Raw genomic sequence first — 21,058 nt, forward strand, 5'->3', positions numbered from 1 at the left:
AAAAATTTTATTTGAAAAAAAAAACGGTTTTCTAAAATTAAAAAGTTAAAAAAGTTTTGGCCACAGAAGCCATCTTGGTCAGGGCTTTGTAAATGGTCAGCTTTAACTTACCGTCCATTGCAATTCTTTCACGTAACTCTTGCTGCAATCTGCTTTGTACGTCTTCAAGCTGGAGTTCCCGTTGACTAAAGTTGTTTAAAAAAAGTTAAAATAGGTATTTTATATTAAATTTAAATTTCCTTGCTTTACCCGAAAAAAAGTTAATAAAAATGTGGTATTTATAGTAAAATGCCCATTTTATGTATGTACTTTACAGTAGAAGTCTATTTATTGTAAAATTTTTAGGTAATATAAAAGTAATCTTAAATGCCTAATACTTACTATATCATCAACTCATTTTCATATCTTAACAGAGCATTTTTTTCTTGCACCATTTCAAACCATTCCCTCATGTGTTTTGAATCCTCGCCTCCATCTAGCACGTAACAATAACGTTATTATTACGTCATTAAATCAGAAAAGACAATATTTTAAAGATATTAAAAATCACATTTTTTTATTTTACCTTTTTCTTCTCTTATAAGTTTTTCCAACACGACGCCTCTCTCTTCGAAATCTTTTTGTTTGACCTCAACTTCTTCTAATTGACGTTGAATCACCTAAAAAAAGAGAGAAAAAGAAAAAATATTAAAAAAAGAGAATCAATTTTATAACCAAAACACACTTGATGTTTTTACCTGTGCTCGTCTGAACCGTTTTTGTGCTTCCATCATGCCTTGTCTTCGTGCTGCTATCTGAACCCTTCGATTTATTTTGGCATCGATTTGGGCCGGGGTTAAACCTGCCAACGTACTCCGTCGTTTTTGAAAGGTTTTTCGACGCGAGGCTAGCTGAAAATCTAAATAAAAAAAAATTATTTTTATCATTTTTTTAGTTTGTTTACTATTTTAAACAAACTGTAATATTAAAATATCATAATTCCGTGATATGTATAAAAAACTACAAAAAAAAAACAAATTTTTAATTTTTAGGTTTTTGCCTTTTTGGTGATTTGAAATTGTTTTAGTTCTTCTTTCACCAGTACTTGTAAGATCCGGAACTTGGGGCAAAACTCGAAATCTTTCACCCCTTAAAATTGCCTTCTCTCGATCTAACAACAACACAAAAAATTCAAAAAAAAAATTTAAAAAAAATTAAAAAAAAAATTAAAATCTAACAAAAAAATTTTTTTACGACATTTTATGCCAGCTAATGAGTAGCCACATTTTACTTCAAGTCTAAATAAAAAAAAACTTTCTATAACAAAATTAATCAAATATCCAAAAGACACCAGTTAACCTACTGAATTTACCAACTATATGTTATCTAAAACGCAAGAAAATACCCTTTCAACGACTTATTTTACAGCATGATTACATTGCTGAAGTATAACTTATGTTAAACCATTTTAACTAAACACTCTTCGCTTTAGCGTATCCATAAAAGTAATTGAAAACTAATAACACAACATAACAAGCGTTGTGTAAACAGAATTGAGCAGTGTTGTCAAATTTTTTTTTTTAATTATTTAAAGTAGTCATTCAATGGTGCTTTAATGAGTTACTATCAAGGCTGTTAGCTTTAAATAAGTAACTTGAACTAAATAAAATTTTTATTTATGTTAAGTAAAATTACATAATCAGACAATTCTACTTAATTTGAAAAAAATTGGCAACCCTAAAATTTAGTCTGTAAACTATATGGTATCGATTTACTTTCGTTATTATTTAACTCTTTAAAATGTTAAAACAATTTTCCACATGGAATTGTTACAGGAAATATAAAGTGTCGCAGTTAAAGAGTTTTACGTTAAATACTTGAGTCTTACCACGGGCAATTGAATTGAACAAAGTTATAACAAAACCTAGAATATTACACTATAATAAAACACATTACTTTATAAAGGACCTTAAATTACAAAATACTTCAACGATTTTTTATTTTTAACCTTATTTTACCTGAGTCTGTAGAATATTTTCGTTCCAGCGTTGTAGCGCCGTCCACCGACATCACTTTTGTGGATTTCTTCTCCTTTTTACGAGGTGATATTCGAAAAATAGATTTTGGTCGCTAAAATAAATACGAAAATATTAAAAAAAAATCCGGTAGGGTGGTAAACCGGTCATCGGACTACGAGCCGAAAGGTTTCAGGTTCGAGCCGCATCATATAATTTTTTTTATTTTTTTTAAATATTTTTTATACCTTGCTTTTCGGGGAAGGATGACTTTTAACTTCTGCACTCTCGCTTCCCGAGTTAATGACGTCACGTAAATCAGGTTTGAGACGAACTACAGCAACAAAAAAGAAAAAAAAAGTTAAAAATTTAAAAAAATTTTTTAAAGATTTTCCAAAAAATTACTTACTCTTTTTCGTTTTCTTTTTCTGCTTAGTTGTTCCTTCTTCTTTGGAGGTGGACTCCACAGCTGATGAGGATTCGTTCTTGGATGCGAGATGCGGAACCGGAAGCGCTCTCTTGATTCGGTACTCGTCTATGACGTTATAAAACTATTTTAATGATGTCATAGTACAAATTTGAAAAAATGAAATAAAAATTTTGGGTTAAAAAGAAAAAATGTTTAAAATTTTACCATCATCCGATGTTTTCTTTTTTCGATTCAATTTTTTTAATTTATTTCGAAACGAAGTTTTCCGCTTTGGTTTGGGGGAAGTCCCGGTGCAAGTTTGTTCCGCTAACTTGTTTGAACTTTCGTCTAAAATAAAATTTGAATAAATTTTAACAAAAAAGTTTAAAAAAAAATTTTAACAAAAAAGTTTAAAAAAAAATAATTTTAACAAAAAAAAATTTAACAAAAAAAAATTAAAATAATTTTCATAAAAAATATATTAAAAGAAAGTTGTATATTATGACACGAGATTACTTACAGCTGTATTAATAAATTAAACTAACCTAATGACGAGGAACTTTTATTGTCAGTTCTCGAATTCTTTCTTAAAGTTTCAGCTTTAAGTTTTTCGACTTTCTGCTTCACTCGTTTCTAAAGTAAGAAAAATTACACAATAATTAATAAATTTTATAACGTATACTAATTAGACTTGTTTCATAAAAAGTTGTTACTTAAAGTGTTATGTTACAGAGTTTTGCAATTTTGTAAGTAATGTATATAGCACGTTAGTATGGTTGACATTAAATCATAAAATACCTTTAGAACCTTTAAAAAATGTCTGTGGCACTTACAATTTAATTTTCAAAAATACTGGAAAATGATTAACATAAAAAAACAGGTTACCATATTTTTTGTGTGACGTAGAACGTAGCGTAGTGAATGTATACACGCTAGTACTTTCTACGTCATCACAAACAGGGCTTACCTTTTCATTTTTTTTAATTAATTTAAATTTTTTTTTAAAAGTTGTATAACTTAAAAAGTAGGTGAAATTATTTAAAGTTAAAATCATTTTTGTTTTCAGTGACACCAACTTTATTAATTTTTGAGTATAAAAATATCGCTAATATATGACTTTAATGTTTTATTATAAAAATAATAATTATTTTCGATTTGTTTTTAAACATTTTATCTTTTAAAATCTTTTTTCTCCTTTTTTCTTACCTCTCTCGCTCTAAAATCTTGATCAATTTCCGCCATCTTTTCATCGCTTAGATCATAAACTCGGTTTCTGGGGGGTTTGTTGTTAAGCGACTTGTAACTAGGGGGTTGGGCGGGGTCAGCTGTAACGGGGGAGCCGGTGGGTGACAGCGCCTCCAAGTGGGGAACCTAAAATCAAATTTATATAATTCAGTTAAAATAAAAAAAAATATCACAATGTAATAGAAAAAAAAACTTTTAAAAAACTTTTAAAAAATAAAATTAAAATGGTAAAATAAAATAAATAAAATTTAACCTTAGGTAGTTCTGGCAGCGCTCTTTTACTTGAAGAAGGCGGAGTCGGTAAGGTGCGCCCTGATTGGTTGATATTCGGGGTGTCCAAGGCAGATGCAAAATCCTCAGTTCGATCTAAAATAAAAAAAAAATTTTGTAAAAAAAAATTTGTAAAAAAATATTTTTAATTTAATTTTACAAGAACAAATTTTTCTAAAGTATTTTTGATATGCTTTAATATATCAATATTGCAATCCTTTATATTTAACTTTTAAAAAGATTATTCAACATATCGCAGCAGTATTATAAAATTGTTAAACCTTTAATTAAAAGCACATCACACGTGCTTTAAGTCAAAATTGTTTAAAATAAAACTTAATTAAATATAAACATATCGCCCAATGTTTACGCCTATATTCAAAATTGCCAGAGGTAAAAAAATGCGTTAAAACTGAAGTAAAAATATGGTTTTTAAAGATAAATATCAATTAGGGTAGTAAAATTAGGGCTTCCTAATAAAAACGATATTTTTTTCAAAATTTTATGTTTTTTCAAATTTTTTCAAAAAAAAAAAGGTTTTTATTTTATACGCCAAGTTACAAAAACTGTAGTTCAACTGTTACAAAATTAAATTCCCACGCTTTTATCTAATTTGTGACGTAACATTACGTCATTTTTAAATTATCCCGATAATTTAAAATAATAAGCTAACCCGAAAAAAAAATTAGCCACTTTCAAAAAGTAAAATAAAGAGGTAGTAAGGCTTATATACAATCCGATACTCGGGTTCTAGAAAAAAAAGGTCAACTTAATAATTTTCGTAAAAAAATCTACTATTGGTAAGCTTTTATGTTTAGATAGAATGACATGTTGTAGCGCAGTTGTAGAAAGTGTAAACAAACAAAGCAAGCGGCAAAATGTCAACTTTTTAAAACATCTTTGAATCATAGTCATATTTTGACATAGAGATGAAAGTACCTGTAATGTTACTATTGAACTACGCTTAATAACAACATCTAGACATTACTTAATAATAGCTATTATTAACAGGTTTAAGAATAGGGAGTTTATAAAAAAATTAAAATGTAATAACTAGTTATAAAACGGTTAGTGACGTTGTTTAAGGTAACTATTATAGGTTTACTGAGTGTTAATTTAAAACTGTCAAAATTTCAAAAGAAAAATTTGAATTTAGTGTGTTGAATTGAAATTAATATAAACCCTAAACTTAATTAAAAAATATATTGAAAATGTTCAAGAATTGAAATATTAGTTAACGTTAAGAAATAAGGCAAAAAAGAATATTTAATTTTAGAAGAAGTGTTAAACAGAATAGGTAGTAGTAATGTACATTAAATTGGATATATATATATTTAAACCCTAAGGGTAGATGAGTGTTGTTTTTCCACATCATAATATACAATACTGTTGATATGAAAAAAATACCGTTTTAATTTGGCGATATTAAAAAATTTTATCTTCTTTGAAATGTTACTATTTTTGCTATAGATCAGATTGGCATAAGGTATTTTGGTTAACGCAAAACCAAAAAATGTTAGTTTTTGATGGTAAAATTTTGATTTTAATAATGTCTGTTTTTACACCGTTAATAAACTCAATGCCAAAGACAACACAACTTAAAGAATTAACTTTAACGAGATCGCCAGAACCTCCTTCGTGGTGGACAAAACCAAAACCAAGAAAAATTTCCAAAAATATAAAAGTTATGAACCGTTTTAAAAGACAAATCACAGGTGAAATTAAAGATTTAGTGAATATTCTAAATTCTAAAAAAATTTTTTTTTTTTTTTTTTTTTATTTTTTCGATTAAAGAAAACTGTTTTTAAATATATAAACGACAGGCTCAGGAGCGAATAGTGTGGCATAGGTGCGGCTCGAACCCGAAACATTTCGGTTCGCGAATCGAAACCATGACCAAAACCGTAATTTTTAAGTCGCAGTTATAGAGTGTTGAGTTATTCTAAACCTAATTTACATAAGGTGCTTTCCCTATGACGTGTGCCGATCGGACACGGTTCGGTCTGCCGACATGTTGTACCAGACAGGACCGGAATTGTTACACGGCGTCCGGGTGCTTTTGCGACGTTGCATGTTTTCAACATTTTGGGGACTGTTGCCCGGATATAAGAGAGCAGTGTTCAGAAGAATTAAACTTATGTTTATACGGTCAGTGTTTTGCTAAGAATTAAATTTCTTGTAATCAGTTTATAGGCATTCATTTTTTTTCCATATTCCCTTAAGAAGATAGGTTTTATAAGTTTATTGGATAAGGGTGTGCGTTTTGGGACGTGTCTAAGCTATCCGTGAACGCCGGACTCAAGGGCAAGTAGTGTGGTGTTGGTGCAGCTCGAACCCGAAACCTTTCGGCTCGTAGTCTAACGCCATGACCGGTCTACCACACTACCGAAATAGACATTCATTTTTTTTCCATATCACCTTAAGGTGATAGGATTTTATATTTTTTATTGAAGAAGGGTGTGCTGTTATGACGTGTTTTGAGCTATCCGTAAACGCCGGGCTGAAGGGCGAATAGTGTGGCGTTGGTGCGGCTCAAACCCGAAACATTTCGGCTCGTAGACTAACACCATGACTGGCTCACTACACTACCGAACTAGACATTCATTATTATTTTTTTTATATCACCTTAAAGTTATAGGTTTTTATATTTTTTATTGGGGAAGGGTGTACTGTTATGACGTGTTTTAAGCTATCCGTAAACGCCGGGCTCAAGGGCGAATAGTGTGGCGTTGGTGCAGCTCGAGCCCGAAACCTTTCGGCTCGTAGACTAACACCATGACTGGCTTACTACACTACCGAAATAGAAGTTTATTTTATCAAAAAAGTTTTTTTAAATAAGTATTTTGCATAACCTAACGTTTTTTACAGAAAAGAGAATAAAATCAAGTATTTTAAGAAAACGGAATCCAGACAAATTAAAAGCGAATTCGTGTTGCGAGGATCGACCTTATAATAATTTACAAAGTACATGTTGTAACGGAACTATATTCAAACAATTCGATTTTAATTGTACGTCACTGTTAAAGTGACGTCAATTTCTAATACTGGCCAAAAATAATTACGTTTTTTATAACCAATGTTGATAACTAAAAAAAAATATAAAAAAATCGAAATTTTAAAAAATTGTGTTTTTTTCTAGTTACAAAATTTATTTTTAAATATTAATATCAACTTACCTAAAAATGAGTTATTGACATCGAGGGGTGAAAAAAGGGGTCTTGATCTCGGTCTCGGGGTTTTTATTTGTGGAGTAAAAAACTGGTCAGTGTCGGAATCGAATTGGGGAGCGTTAGGGGTTAAGGGAGTAGCACGGGTGACTGTAATATCCACAAATCTAAAAAAAATTTAAATTTAAAATATAATTTTTTTTTTATAAATTTTAATACAAATTAAAAAAACATATTTAATTAGATAAAAATAATCAATTTTTAAAAATCCTGAATAATTTTAGTTCAAAAACTAGATAGATATTCTAGCAAACCGGAATACGTACTCAGCTTCCACTTCTTGCTCTTTATCATCGTCTAGCGGAACTGGTTCACTCTCCTCCGGTGTTTTTTGAGATTCTTGAGATTCCTGTCTTAGCCATTGATTTCGTGCGCGCAAACGAAGTTTCATGCGAAGTTCCAAACTAAAAAATTTAATTATTTTTAATAAATAGTTCAATAAATTTTTTTTTATTCTTTTTATTTATAACATCGTTAGTTTACCTATCGTAAGACAATTTTCGTTGTAGCGAATTTTTGTTGACCTCGTCGGATAAACTCTCACGCTGAGATCGATATGCGGAAATAATCGACTCGTTAGCGATGTTAGTGGTCGGTTTAACATCTTGCGTTATATTTTCATCTACCATAAACAAAAAAAAATTATCAAATTAAAAAAAAAATTTACATTTGAAACCAGAAATTGTTTTTGTTTAAAGCTTATAAAAGCCATTTGGTACAAATTCAAAATAAATAAATACGGTTTAAATATTGCATTTAATAAATGATTTTATTTTTCACAAATTGAAACAAACCTTCAAGATTTGACCAAACACTGGTGTCGTCCTTCCCCGAATAAGAGGCTCGAATCAAGATGCTGTCCACCGAAGATTGCCGAGGAAGATGTCTCTTCTTCTTTGGCTCTTCTTTTAAGGAAGAATCATGGAGGATCTTGGAAGACGGAGGAAAAGATTTTTTGTTGGAGTTGTCTTCCAGAAGATCAGTAACCTCTAGGCTTGCAGTGTTTAATTGAGATGCAGATCTGAAAAATAAATTTTTAAATTTTTTTTTTTAAATATCAGATAATAAAAAAAAGTTTTTCTCCAAAATAAACTTACGAAGATGAAGATGCTGACGACAGCAATACGTCATCATCGTCGTCACTCGGGCCTGACGACAAGAGCGTGGCGTCATCACTCTCGTTAATACCTTTCTCGATGTCGATATTGATCGGAGTGTTTTTTAAATAATTTTCAACGCGATCCAGGGTCCCAACTCGTTTCATCGCAGCCGCTCTTGCACTCAAGATCGGATCGGTACCAGCTTCGCGTGACGTCACAGTCGATTTTGATGACGTCACGGTCGGTTTTGGTGGCGTCACATTTTTTGTCGAACTCGAGTTGTTGGAAATTGTTACAACAGGTTCAAGTGAGGTTGGTTTAACCTCAGATGACGTCATCGGTTGTTCGGATGACGTCACAATATTTTTTGGTGACGTCAGGGATTTTGTTTTACCGTTTTCTACATTCTTTACGTCCAGGTCAGGTTCACTTAAAATGTTGAAAATAGTCCTTGGCTTTTTAACGGGTTTTGGCGTACTTTTTCTAATGACGTCATCGCTACACGGTCCGATGATTTCGTCTATGTTAATCGCTAGAGCGGATAATGATTGATGTTGGTTGGATTGAGTTAGTTTTTCCTCACAAGGCAGTGAAGGTTGTTCGCTAGAGGCAGTACTGAGCGAACTAAGGCTATCCTTTCTTTTATCTAAAAACAAAAATTTGAAAATTAAAATTTGTAAAATCCTAGATATTCTTGTTTTTATTGTTCTCTATCTTAGTTTACCTGTATGGCTTGATAAGAGTTCAGCGTTTTTACTTTCCTTTATACCCTGCAAGTGAAAGTTTTCATGAAAAATCTTTCTTTTAAATATATCAAAAAAAATGAATTGGTTTAGTAGAAAATACATGAATATTTGTTTACCTTATTTTTTTCATTTTCACATTTTTCGGTAAGTTGTTTGTTGTATAGTTCAACAAGTTTGTGGGTCTGATCATCCAAACTAGACAGAGATGAGGACAAAGATGGCCCCTAATAGAAAAAATATTATTTTTTATTCAGTACTTAAAATAAATTTTAGAACTTTTTTAAAGCAAAACAAAAATTATCTTAAAAACAATTTACAATTTAGTTATTTAGTTAAAATTGTTAAGGATGTATTTTAACATAGAAAAGTGCTTGACTAACCCTTTCAATTTGACCTTTGCTGCTCTCTTGCGACAGACTTTCGTCAGATCGACTCGTTGTATCCAGTTCTATAAAAAAATAAATTTCAATAAAAAAATAAAAATAAATGTTTCTTAAAATCCATAAATCCAACAATAAAACCAAGTTCGTGCAATGTTAATAAATGCAATGTTATTCACCATGCAATCAAGTCAAAATTATTCTCAAAAATAAAAATTTAAAAATAAAAAACTGATGTGATGTTTTTGCTGAAATTCAATCAATAAAATATTGATAAAAACGTGATGATAATTTAATACAAAATAACCCAAAACAAAAACAAAGAAAACAAATAGTAATGTTTTAAAAATAAAAAGTGATTAACAAAAAAATCTTGCAAAAAATTAAAAAAAAAATAAATAACAAAATGTAAAAAAGCATGATGTACACCACAAGACACGAGACCTGCAAAAAAAAAAAACAAACAAAAAATGGAAAATCTGGTGATATAGAAATAACGCCAACTGAAGCACACAAAAAAATGCCAATCCCAAAATCAAGCCGGTTTTCAAGCGGTATACCTGTAGTTTTCCATCTTTTCAAGTTAGAAGAAGTAAAATCCATTTTTTGGTTAACATCTGGACTATTTAGTTCTTTATTGTTTGATACGAAAGTAAGATTATGACACGTTTGATAAGTCGAATTCATATCTTCAGAATTAACTTTTTGATTGTCGATGCCTTCCATAAGGCTATGCGTTTTGGCATCGTAGTTTTGACTTATTTCATTGATCAAAGGTAAATTGTGTTCGACCTCACTAAACGACATATTATCACATCCTGATAACCATTTCTGTATAGCATCGTAAGCTGCAGAGTCGTTTTTCAACGTTGGTAGCGTTGGGTCGACTTGGACTGACTTATTAGCGCATAGTTGATCTGATATGACCGATAGTTCTTTCTTTGGTACATAAACGACTTTACATTTCGTTGGTCCGTGGTTAAAATGGTTTCTCTGTATTTCCATTTCGGGTATCGATAAAAATATACTCTCCTGGGGTTCGTTTTCGTTAGTATCTGTATTCATTTGTACCCCTTGGAAGATATCGTTAAAATCACCATTGCATTGATTCTGGAATGTTGTTAAGTTCGACTTTCGGCATTTTCGAGGCAAAGTTACTGGTTTTGTTGGCGGAATCGGCTGAACACAAGTCGGTGTTTTAGGCGGACATTGTAACTCCATTTCCTCTTCGAAATCAATTGTTGCCATACTACTTTCACCACTGCTGCTCTGACTTTCGCTTTGTAATTTTCCTCCCTTTACTTTCTGTGCCAAACCGTTGACTTTTTCAATCATAACATAATCCGTGTCCATTGCATTCTCTATAACATTGATCATAAAACTAGATTGAGAAGGCATTACTGGGTACTGTTAGCATTACTATTCCCAGTTAACATACGCGCGCTGTTTTGTAGGCAATAAGGATAGGACTTTGGATTAATTAATGCGATAGACAGGCAGGAAATAGGAAAGATATCAGATTACTTCCTTAATAGGGATAGGCTTGCAAGTGTTTACTACAAAGGCCTGCGTACTTCCCAACAAAGGTAATAGGATTATAAGCAATTTATCTAGTAAATTTTGTCGCTAATAGACTGGTATTATAAAACAGGTGATCACATCAAAGGAATCAAAAAAGTGTTCAAAAATGGGAATGCAAGCGTTAATAACACAAAACACATACATTTACAAGCTTGCACAGGCGTTAACAATTCCAAAACAGTTTTTAAAAACAAACAACATTTTCTAACATTAACCCAAGTAAAACACCAACTAATGGTATATTTTAAAATTAAAATATACCAAAGCTAATTCTACCTTATGTTTACAAACACCATATGTTTAGCATAACTGGCTTAAATTGAATATTATATTTTAATTAGGGTTTTTATTAAGCAGATAAAAAAAAGCAAATAAAATAACTAACTTAACTATTGTAACCTAATAATGAGAATAGTAAAAACCTATTTCTATGAGACACAGGTATTTTAATAGTGTAAGCTTGTACATGCAAGCAAGAATTTACAATACATACACATATGACAAAAGCTTAGAGGGCATACCTTCTTTGACTGGGGTTAACGGGCGTTTTAAAGACGAATTTGTGGTCTCCTCTGTAATAAATTAACAAATAAACCTTATTTAATAAAAATTACTTTTTTAAAATACCATTATATGTAAAGTACACAAAAAAGACATAATAAATATCCATCACCGCATATATAGACAACAGCAACAAAATTCAAATTTAATTTTTGTTAAATTTGAAAACCACCAAAGCGAAAACACATTAACACCAACAAAGTATAACCTATAGTACAACCAAACAAAATTAAAATTTAAAATTTTAAGATTTGTTTATAAAGAAATTCATATTAATAAAACTCAGCAAAACTTATGTTTTGAGAATTAGGTTAAAGAAATAAACCCTTTTATCAAATCTTAACTATGAGGTAAGCCTGTAATACTTGCAATAAGTTGCAATATAATCTGTTTAAGTCAGCAATATGAGTTAAAACTAGGTGTTAGTAAAACCAGTCACACTAGGTTAGTATACTATATAGTCTTTAATATGATTTAATTGAAAAGATGATGTTAACCAAGAATTGAACGAAATCTTAAGTTTTAAATGGAATAATTCAAAAAGTTAGTAAGAAAAAACATTTTTGTGTTAAAAAAAAATTGGTTAGACATGCTTAAAAATCGAACAGAATTTGGTGTAAAAAATACAAATTCCTAAAAAAGTTTGAGTCAAAGTGTACATTTCTTAAGTGATAGTTTTGATTATAACTTAAACCACCCAATTCCAGTGTCATAACATACAATGCAAGATTGTATATCGATATTGTGTAGGGATGCAAAGTTATACCTTCCGATTCAGACTCAGTAATATCTGCCATGGTTTGGTCATCAATAATATTTTTATCTAACATCTTAGAAGGGGTTTGGTGGTTAGAGTTTTGGATATAAGAACCGTCATCTCCGAGCCACGACATTGTGGTTATATCATTTCTGTTTTCTTTATTTACGCGATAAGATGAGTTAGCAAACAGTTTTCACACAATTTAAATACTCAATTTAAAGAGTGTTTAAGAAATTGATTTTAAATGTCTAAATTTGTCATTTTAAAAAAATTAAAAGATTACAGTTCAAAACACCAATTAACAAAATATTACCAATACAGTTTCTCAACAATGCCACTCCACAACAAACAAACCAAAAATTAATTTTTAAATTAAATGTATTTTTCTAAAATTTACCTTGTGAAGAAGAGGATCGAGATGAGTCATCACTGCTCTGATCATCTGGAACTTCATTTACTCCTTTTAAGATCTTCTCCCAATCTATGTCTTCGTCCGAAGAATCACTAAATTTAACAAAACGGTTTAATAAATTAAAATATAAAATATTGGTCATATTGTTAGGCTTGAATCAATACTTTAAATAAGTTAGAAATAAATATTAACTATTTTGCCTAAATTCATTTTTAAAATAAAAATAATAGTTTAAGAGTGAATAAATAATTAAAATTATTAAAAATTGACTAATTAAATTTTTGGATAAATTAAAAAATATTCCTTAATAAAATTTACTACACAAAAGTTTGCCCTAAAAATTAAATAAACAAAAAAAAATAAAATTTCCACCTTAAAAATGCATCGTCATCAATTTCAGCATTCTCGTTAATTTGCATCAGTCCACTAAGATTATGCTGAGTCAGTGCTTCTTCAGATAATTCTTTAGGATGATTAAGCATCGAGTCACGAATATTTTCAAGTTCGATTCTTTCCGGAGTTTTATAAGATCTTGATCCTAGGGGTTTTCGTAATTTCACAGCTAAAAATAAAAAAATAATTTTAATTAAATTTTAAAGGAAATAAAAAATTAAGAATAAAAAAGGAATTTAATTTCGTAAAATAAAACTTTAATTATTTATAAGCCATAACATAAATGATATAGTAATTAATTGTAAAACATAACACTTAAAATAATATTTGCAAGGGAATTCGTAAAAAAAAATCTAATTAAAAAACAATAAAATTAACAAAAAAACATGAACTTTAAATGTAAATCAAAATTGATGGATAACAACATGTTATAAATTCAACAAATAATGAAAGTGATTTTTCAATTACAACAACAATCAATATATTAAATGCATTACAGGAAATGATGATGCATGTATAAAAACATCGAAAGAGAAAAAGTAAAATCAACACAAAGTATTTTTGCAGCAATGTAGTTATTACATAATAGCTTCCTGAATACATAGCCATTAAGTGCAATACAGAGTAAAAACAGCTGACCAATCACAAGAGAGGCAGTGCATTGTGGGTAATTTTAGTGAGAAAGGAGCAGAGAGTCATTAGATGACGTGCCAGTGTGTTTTGAGAGAAACAAAGTGAATAATGGCCAGACAAGAAAAAATGTTTACGAATTTTGATACCCAGACTAATTGACGTCACTGTACACTTAAAAAAGTGATTGACTGTGCAGATAATTACTACAGGCAAGATGAACTGGTTTCAAAAAACCACACTTAATTAAAGAAACAGGATCTACATATTGTGATAAATGCTTTGTTTTAATTAACCTTAACAGTTTGTAAACAGAAGTAATTCGAAACCATTATTATGCTAATTAACATTTTCGTGGCAAAGTTTCTAATAAAAATGAGCCTGTTCAAAACGAAATGTAATTTAAAACATAATTCTAATCAGATAAAGCTTTATTAATTGAATTAAACATTAATACATGATGCAACTAAACTCTAGCTAATTAACAGTGCAATAATAAACAGTGCTAAGCAAAATTGAATCTAAGGCAAGCAAAATAGATAGTGAACATTAAACAACGATTATACAAGGCAATGTTTATAGAGATTTATATGTATTACTTTAAGGTGCTAATTGAATGATTACTATGAGCCAGATATGCTTTGATAGAGATGCTGTGTTTAACAACCTTATAATCCAGTCCATCTAGTCTTAGATTACAAGAGATTAGGACAGGAATTTGTCTGCGTAATTTGCCCTAGGCCACCATAAAATATCAAACTGCATTATTAAATTCACCTCACAATATGAAAAACGTCAAAATATTATCATAAAAAATTATTTTTATGTTGAACAAGCGTTAATTATTTTTGTATAGTAATTAATTAATTATTTAAACTTTGACTTACATTCAGTACTACCTAACAACAGTGATGTACTTATATATTATTTTAAAACTAATGTATGCTTAAACACTAAGTAACATAAGTACACTTAAAAATATTAAAAAAAATTGAAATTACACCTAAAAGTAATATACAATGCTAAGTAACAAAATTACACGAAAATTCTAATCTACAAATAACAATAATATGGCTAATTAATGGTTTATGCAATATATAATTAGAATTTACAGTGATTTATAAAATAACTGTGCATAAGACACAATGCTATTCAGAAAATTAATGGCTCGAAATTTGGAACTATGTAAGTATAATTGCACGAAACATTCTTAAAGTTAAACACAGTGAAATCGTATGGAAAGATTGTACAACAATTTTTTGAAATAAATTAACACTTGGAACTAGTAAAGAGTACAGTTAACATTAAAGGTATTTTAAGTTAGATAATGTAAGTGCTTACATAACATATCTACACTCTTTCTAACCACAAATTGTCAAAAGCAAATGTTGTTGGAAAAGAAAAGGCCAATGAACAAAAATTAGTCTTTAATTTATAGCTAACAGCCATTCCTTATCATCCCAGCTAAAATAAAGTGATGATAGTATAGCAAAGTAAGTCCAACAATGGGTAGAAGTAGCCAATCACATATAAAACTTCTAGGAGTAGGTGCAGAAGGTAATTTTTGACAGAAACTCGAAAATTGAAGATAGATAAATGAAACCGCAGAAAGTAAAAAAAACGAAACTTTTGATTTTTGAGACTGCTGATCATTTTTAGAATTGTTTTCTGTATTAGAATTGTTGTCAGTTTCTTGTAACTTTCTAGAATTTTCCTTTCTTAATGATCCATTCCTCATTTTATTTCCATCAAATGAAGTAAAAACTTCGCCAACATGATTTTCTCTAATCGATCGCCATCGTCTTATGTTAGAAGATTGGGGCACTTTATTAACATCCAAGGAAGAAAAACATCTTTTTAGGGATGTGACCCCATTTGTTTTAACTGAATCCTCATATTCTCTTGTCAAACGTCGCACAGAAAGTAAAGATTTTTTTGCACTTGAAATTCGTAATTTTTTAAAGTGTAAATCATCATTTTCAAGATCACTGCTGCCAGATGTAGTGTCATAATCACTTGAGCTTGAAATCCCATCAATTTCAGTGCTATTTATAGGATCATTTATCAAATAGTCATCGTCATTTATAATAATAGATGGTTGTTCAATTTGGGGAAATTTTTTATGTAACGCTTTTTGCAAAACGTAAGTAAAAATTGCTGTGCTAGAATTTTTGATCAACCTCGCACAAAAGTATAAAAACATTGTCAAGAAGTGTATGACAGACAGAGCAATTCGCTTTCCATAACCTTGCAAGTAAATTGGTGAATTAAAGTGGAATTAAGCATGCAAAATTCTAATTAGTAAATGATTTAAAATTACTGTACAACAACTATTTTGACAGGCATGCAAAAATTACAAATATTTAATTTTAACTGGTATAACTACATGAATTAAACTAGTGCAATATGGAATAACTTTAAATAATAATTTAATTTAAAATATTTTAATAATAGTGATCTTATTAAATTAGTATTCTTAATATGCCAAAAATAACAAAATCTTTAAAAAATCCATTTAGAAAATCCTTCAGTAAAAAATTTATAATTTTCCAGAAATATAAAATATAATTAACAATAAATTTACCATCACTTTGTAATGGGGAAAGTTTGTCAGAAACTTCATCAGTAACGTCAGTTTTTTCATCAGGTTTTTCTGGCATTGTATCAGGTTGTTGTTGTACTGAAGTTGGTGGTTTAAATGCACCGGAATGAGCAAAAAAGTGAGCCCGACAGAAAAATTTACCTAAATTTATTTTTTTAATATATATATATTCCATTTTAAATAATCGTGCTTTTTTTAAAGTGATAAAAATTTATATTTTCAACCAAAAAAAAGTATTTTACAAAATAAACTATACAAATACAGAATTAAAATTTTAGATGTGATTTTTACCAGAGTCTTGGCAATATTCATAACTTCCCAGTCTCAATGTAACTTCACAGTGTGAACACACAAAACATTGCCGATGGAAAAATAAACCCTTTGCACTCATCCTTTCAGCGATGTAAACTCTTCGCTGACAGAAATGACATTTATCACTATTTCCACTTGTCATCTAAAAAATTTGAAAATGACATTGGTTAAAAGGTAGATATGAGATATGCATGGCAAATGTAAATTTTTTTAGCTTTTATTTTTGCTTTTTTGTAAAATGTTAGTTTGGTAGGACAAAAATAATATTAAAAAAATAAAAAAACAATGTAGCAATCAGGAATTTGTTTTTTAAAAAGATAAACACATAAATACAAAATTTAAATTTAAAAAGAAATTTAATTTGACATTTTTGTTGCTTAAATAAAAACAAAAAATAAATTTTTAAAATATTTAACAAAAAATAAATTAATTTTTTTAAATTAAAATAAAAATAAAATAATTTTTTTTTTTTTACTTAAATTTTATTACATTAAAATCAAAAAATAAATTTTCCAAACCTGGAAAGGTTTTTTATTATTCGTGTGATGATTTGAATCTGGTGCATTCTGTTCCCACTGTGACATAAGCTGATTCGACAAAGCACTTATTCTGTTACTCTGTCTCTGATTTCCGCCAGTTTGTCCATTTTCCGGGTCTTTCTGCCGTAATTTCACCTGGTTTGCAGCGTTTGTGACTTGATTGTTGACTGACAGCTTATCGTCACTATTGTATTTATCGATACAAAAACAATTTAGATCGTCAGTCCTATAACAATTAATATAACCCACACTAAAATTTAAAACCTTTGATTTAGGTAACAACCTACTATAAAATAGACATTACTTAACTAAATTTTGATTAAAAATGAAATGCCAAAATTTAAATTAGATTTTAAATAAGAAGCCTGCAAAAACTAAAGTTTAAATTTTTAATTATGAATAAATTTTTTGTTTACTTTTTATTTTCTTTATCTTCATTTTCCGGTAACTCTGCCAGTGCCTCCGAATTACTACCCTTTCTTTTAAACAAGCCATATTTTTTCTTTTTTGGGGCTTCTTCGTGTTTGTTCTATGTTAAAAAAAATGTAAAAATTAAAATAAAAAACGAGCATTGCGTAAAAGTTAAATTTAAAAATATTACAAAGTTTAAAATATTTTTGGACCAAACAAATTCCTTAAAGTCTATGCATAACTAAAAAATGAAAAAATAAAAATTTACGCTAACTGATCTTCGTTTAATATGTTGGGTTAAACGGGTAAGAAGTCCTACAGGTGAAGTAGAACTCAACAATGAGGGACTTCTTGGGCCTTTTCCTTCATCAACTTGACCCTCTGATGAATTTTGTTTTGCCAACGTTGCCGACTTTTCATTTTTAAATATCTCGTAAAACTAAAAATAATAAAATTTTTTATTTAGTAATTTGACAGTAATTTATTTGTAAAATCCTTAAAATTGTGTTTATTTAAGTTTCTCTAATTTTCTTTACTTTAAAGATACTTTAAAGAAGAACAATTTACCTGTGAGATGTAGGTTACCATCACCAACTTATCGACCTCTGAACAATTTGCCAACTCTTGTCCAGTCATTACTGGGGGAATCCCCAAGTGCTCTTCTGCTGCATCAAATGCCTACAACAAATATGTTATTTTAAAATTCGAATTATAATGATTAAAAAAAACATTTTTTACAATAAAAAAGTAATTCAAACCTAGCTTAGTGTATATGCTTGCTATTTCAGTTTAACAAAATGAAATATATACATATTATAAACATTATTTAATTTAATCATGCTTTATTTAACTGTACAAAACAAAAACAAAAATAACACACATTTCTCATTATTGGCACTATAGGTTTTAGAGTGCCCATATTAAACCAAATTTAACAAATTAAAAAAGTACCATCTGGTTATTCCCCTCTATGTCGTTAGAATCCAATTGATTCCAGTTAATTAGATCTGGTCGAAATTGATGGATGATAGCGCACAACGCCATTCCACTTTTCCACGACGACGTCATGTTGTAAACGTGGACAGACTCGTAACTGGATGTTATTCTTCGGCACCATTTTAATAATTTGTCTGATTCCAAAAACGAAACTAAATGAAAGTAAATCGTAAGCATTTAAATGTTATGTTTGTATAGTATATGTAAAGGCTAAATATTTTTAGATCAAAATTAAATTTTATTGTTATTTTAGAATGAAAGTCATATTTGAAGGTCAATGATATCCCGTGTCTTATAAACACTTGGTAACCAAAACTAAAACGATTTAAGATGGAACATTAATAGGAAAACATGCTCTACAGCTTTCATAAAAAACATTACTGTTATCATTTTAAAAAACAAATAAATTTTTTTTTATATATTTCCTTCACCAAATTTAATGTCAACATTTTCTTTAAATAATGAACTAAGAATAAATAAATTTAGACCAAAATTACCTTTTCTAGTTAAAGATCTTGGTTTAGTAACAGGAGATGGAGGGTATTCAATATCCATGTTAATAATTTCATGAAATTCACGATCACTTAAATATAACGGTCTCACTTGCTCTTTGGTAACCAATTTGTAGTTGATAGTTTTGTAACGAGAATTAGGATCTAAAAAAATAAATATTTACAATTAGTTAAAAAATTAACATTTAAAAAACAAAATATAACAATAAGTTTAAATAAATGTATTTTAATTAAAAGATTTTGTCATTTAGCTATGTTTTTTTTATGCTATTTGAAATTAAAAAAATCTATTAAATACTTTAAATTTAAAAAATGTTAATTTATATCCTGAAAATTCTCATTATCAAAAGCTTTATTTTTTATTAAAATATAGTATAATGATATTTTTCCTAGTACAATTCTTACCAATGGTATAGCTTGCAATGTTTTGTACAGTGTTTTGTGGTGTGGTGTGATGTAGTAATCTGTAGATTGCCTCCCTTTCACATAATACTTTTAACTCCAACACATGGTCTGTTAGTTCTAAACAAAACATAATAATATAGATTAAATTTTAAATATTTATAACACAAATAAATGCAATACATAAAAATAAATGCAAGGACAACTAAAAATAGCTATTAACTTTACAAGCTTAAAAAATGACTTTGAAAAAATTTAATAACATTATTTAATAATCAAGTAAGTAAAAAATTAAATAAAATTTCGAAAAAAATGAAAAATTTAACCTTTTGAGTTGTTATTGTTTTGTTGCTGGCCGAGAAGCCATCTTCTTGCCATCCAAACTAAATCAAATGCAGCAAAAAATCCACGGGCACAACCAGTACCCATTGGCCAAAATGGCTAAACATAAAAAAATATGAGACACTAAAAAAATAATAAAATAAAATTTTTGATATGAAATTGTTTTATAGCTATTTGGTAATAGTGTGAATTTGGAACATAAATTTTTGTTTATATGAATTAAACTTTTCTAGAACTACCTCAATTAAACTGTCTCCAACTAATGAAGAGAGCAGTTTGCAGCCATTTACTTCATGAAATAATGCTGCATTTTCAGCTGCATACCTACACATAAAAGCAAAACAAAATTACTATAAAATGTAAAAGGTATTGTAATAAAAATCACAATTGTGAGAAAAAGCAATATTTAACCTAACTACAAACTCAAGATTTAAAAAAAAAAAATATTCGTCAAGTTATTTATTTTGTTATAAAATTAGATTTTATTACAAAATGTAAAACTCACATGCATGTAAAATCAAATAGGGCAATATCTGGTTCAGCGAATTGGTTGATAGCAAAATCCAAATTAGGAAGTTGACGTTTGGTTGAAAAGTTAGCTGCTTCGCGAGCGTAATTTTCCATCGCTGTTCTATCAACATTTGCATGACAGAGTAACTTTTGAATGTCATCGTAGTCCTAAAATTAAATTAATTAAATTATAAAATAAAAAAAAGAATAAATTATAAATGTTATATGAAAATGAAAAATAAAAACATTCGCAACACATAGTGGTTACTAAGATAGGCGACACTTTGTGTCTAAAACAAATGTTAATACAAAAGAAATTTAAATTTTTGTTTGGTTACCTTTTTAAGAACGCCTTTTGTAACAAGACTATGTTTCTTTGCCGTCATAACAAAGTAGTGAGTTTCGCCTTTATAATAAACTATATTTTCTAAGTCTATCCCAGTGGCATTGTGAAGGTCCTGCAAAAAAATCAAGAATAAATTAACTATATAAATTTTGTGTTTTTAATGAAAATAGCAGGTTAAAAAAAATTTAATTGACTTCACCTTGAAGAACTCTTGGTTAAAAATGTAAGCCACTCCACTAATTTCCTCTACTTTTGCCTCTGCTGTTGTGTTACGATTTATAAAGTTTGCTGTTAAACCAATTGCTATTTTGCCTCGAAATTCTTTGCGTTTAAAACCTGTTTAATAAAATAAAATTTTAAAATTCTAATTAGATTCAA

At 29.0% G+C, this 21,058-nt stretch overlaps 1 protein-coding gene and 1 long non-coding RNA gene across 10 annotated transcripts in view; one reads left to right on the forward strand and one right to left on the reverse strand.

The window, feature by feature from the left end:
- The window catches only part of LOC145763885 (protein-methionine sulfoxide oxidase mical3a-like), a 28,561-nt gene that overhangs the window by 1,162 nt on the left and 6,341 nt on the right, over nucleotides 1-21,058 (reverse strand). The window contains exons 6-44 of one of the 9 annotated variants that reach the window (XM_082575430.1): nucleotides 20,880-21,016; nucleotides 20,673-20,792; nucleotides 20,330-20,502; nucleotides 20,064-20,148; nucleotides 19,809-19,923; nucleotides 19,486-19,602; nucleotides 19,066-19,224; nucleotides 18,524-18,720; nucleotides 18,140-18,250; nucleotides 17,841-18,011; nucleotides 17,578-17,690; nucleotides 17,141-17,345; nucleotides 16,602-16,764; nucleotides 16,293-16,451; nucleotides 13,058-13,247; nucleotides 12,671-12,777; nucleotides 12,280-12,429; nucleotides 11,474-11,524; nucleotides 9,932-10,732; nucleotides 9,372-9,439; nucleotides 9,108-9,215; nucleotides 8,970-9,015; nucleotides 8,243-8,891; nucleotides 7,940-8,166; nucleotides 7,629-7,767; nucleotides 7,412-7,549; nucleotides 7,095-7,252; nucleotides 3,902-4,014; nucleotides 3,610-3,774; nucleotides 2,949-3,036; nucleotides 2,629-2,751; nucleotides 2,404-2,529; nucleotides 2,243-2,328; nucleotides 1,998-2,109; nucleotides 1,040-1,150; nucleotides 738-898; nucleotides 566-659; nucleotides 382-475; nucleotides 112-185 (exon numbers count right to left, since the gene is read on the reverse strand). In XM_082575430.1, the coding sequence (XP_082431556.1) occupies nucleotides 112-185; nucleotides 382-475; nucleotides 566-659; nucleotides 738-898; nucleotides 1,040-1,150; nucleotides 1,998-2,109; nucleotides 2,243-2,328; nucleotides 2,404-2,529; nucleotides 2,629-2,751; nucleotides 2,949-3,036; nucleotides 3,610-3,774; nucleotides 3,902-4,014; nucleotides 7,095-7,252; nucleotides 7,412-7,549; nucleotides 7,629-7,767; nucleotides 7,940-8,166; nucleotides 8,243-8,891; nucleotides 8,970-9,015; nucleotides 9,108-9,215; nucleotides 9,372-9,439; nucleotides 9,932-10,732; nucleotides 11,474-11,524; nucleotides 12,280-12,429; nucleotides 12,671-12,777; nucleotides 13,058-13,247; nucleotides 16,293-16,451; nucleotides 16,602-16,764; nucleotides 17,141-17,345; nucleotides 17,578-17,690; nucleotides 17,841-18,011; nucleotides 18,140-18,250; nucleotides 18,524-18,720; nucleotides 19,066-19,224; nucleotides 19,486-19,602; nucleotides 19,809-19,923; nucleotides 20,064-20,148; nucleotides 20,330-20,502; nucleotides 20,673-20,792; nucleotides 20,880-21,016 (6,204 nt within the window). Of the gene's footprint in view, nucleotides 1-111; nucleotides 186-381; nucleotides 476-565; nucleotides 660-737; nucleotides 899-1,039; nucleotides 1,151-1,997; nucleotides 2,110-2,242; nucleotides 2,329-2,403; nucleotides 2,530-2,628; nucleotides 2,752-2,948; nucleotides 3,037-3,609; nucleotides 3,775-3,901; nucleotides 4,015-7,094; nucleotides 7,253-7,411; nucleotides 7,550-7,628; nucleotides 7,768-7,939; nucleotides 8,167-8,242; nucleotides 8,892-8,969; nucleotides 9,016-9,107; nucleotides 9,216-9,371; nucleotides 9,440-9,931; nucleotides 10,733-11,473; nucleotides 11,525-12,279; nucleotides 12,430-12,670; nucleotides 12,778-13,057; nucleotides 13,248-16,292; nucleotides 16,452-16,601; nucleotides 16,765-17,140; nucleotides 17,388-17,577; nucleotides 17,691-17,840; nucleotides 18,012-18,139; nucleotides 18,251-18,523; nucleotides 18,721-19,065; nucleotides 19,225-19,485; nucleotides 19,603-19,808; nucleotides 19,924-20,063; nucleotides 20,149-20,329; nucleotides 20,503-20,672; nucleotides 20,793-20,879; nucleotides 21,017-21,058 lie in introns of all 9 variants that reach the window. The other 8 variants (XM_082575429.1, XM_082575433.1, XM_082575431.1 and 5 more) reach the window with 8 other exon arrangements.
- On the forward strand, nucleotides 5,393-6,962 carry LOC145763887 (uncharacterized). Its single transcript, XR_014288465.1, has 3 exons — nucleotides 5,393-5,633; nucleotides 5,881-6,066; nucleotides 6,787-6,962. It is a non-coding gene; the product is annotated as an uncharacterized LOC145763887 (long non-coding RNA).

The sequence above is a fragment of the Corella eumyota genome, chromosome 1, assembly GCF_963082875.1.
Source record: "Corella eumyota chromosome 1, kaCorEumy4.1, whole genome shotgun sequence".
NCBI classification, from domain to species: Eukaryota; Metazoa; Chordata; class Ascidiacea; order Phlebobranchia; family Corellidae; genus Corella; species Corella eumyota.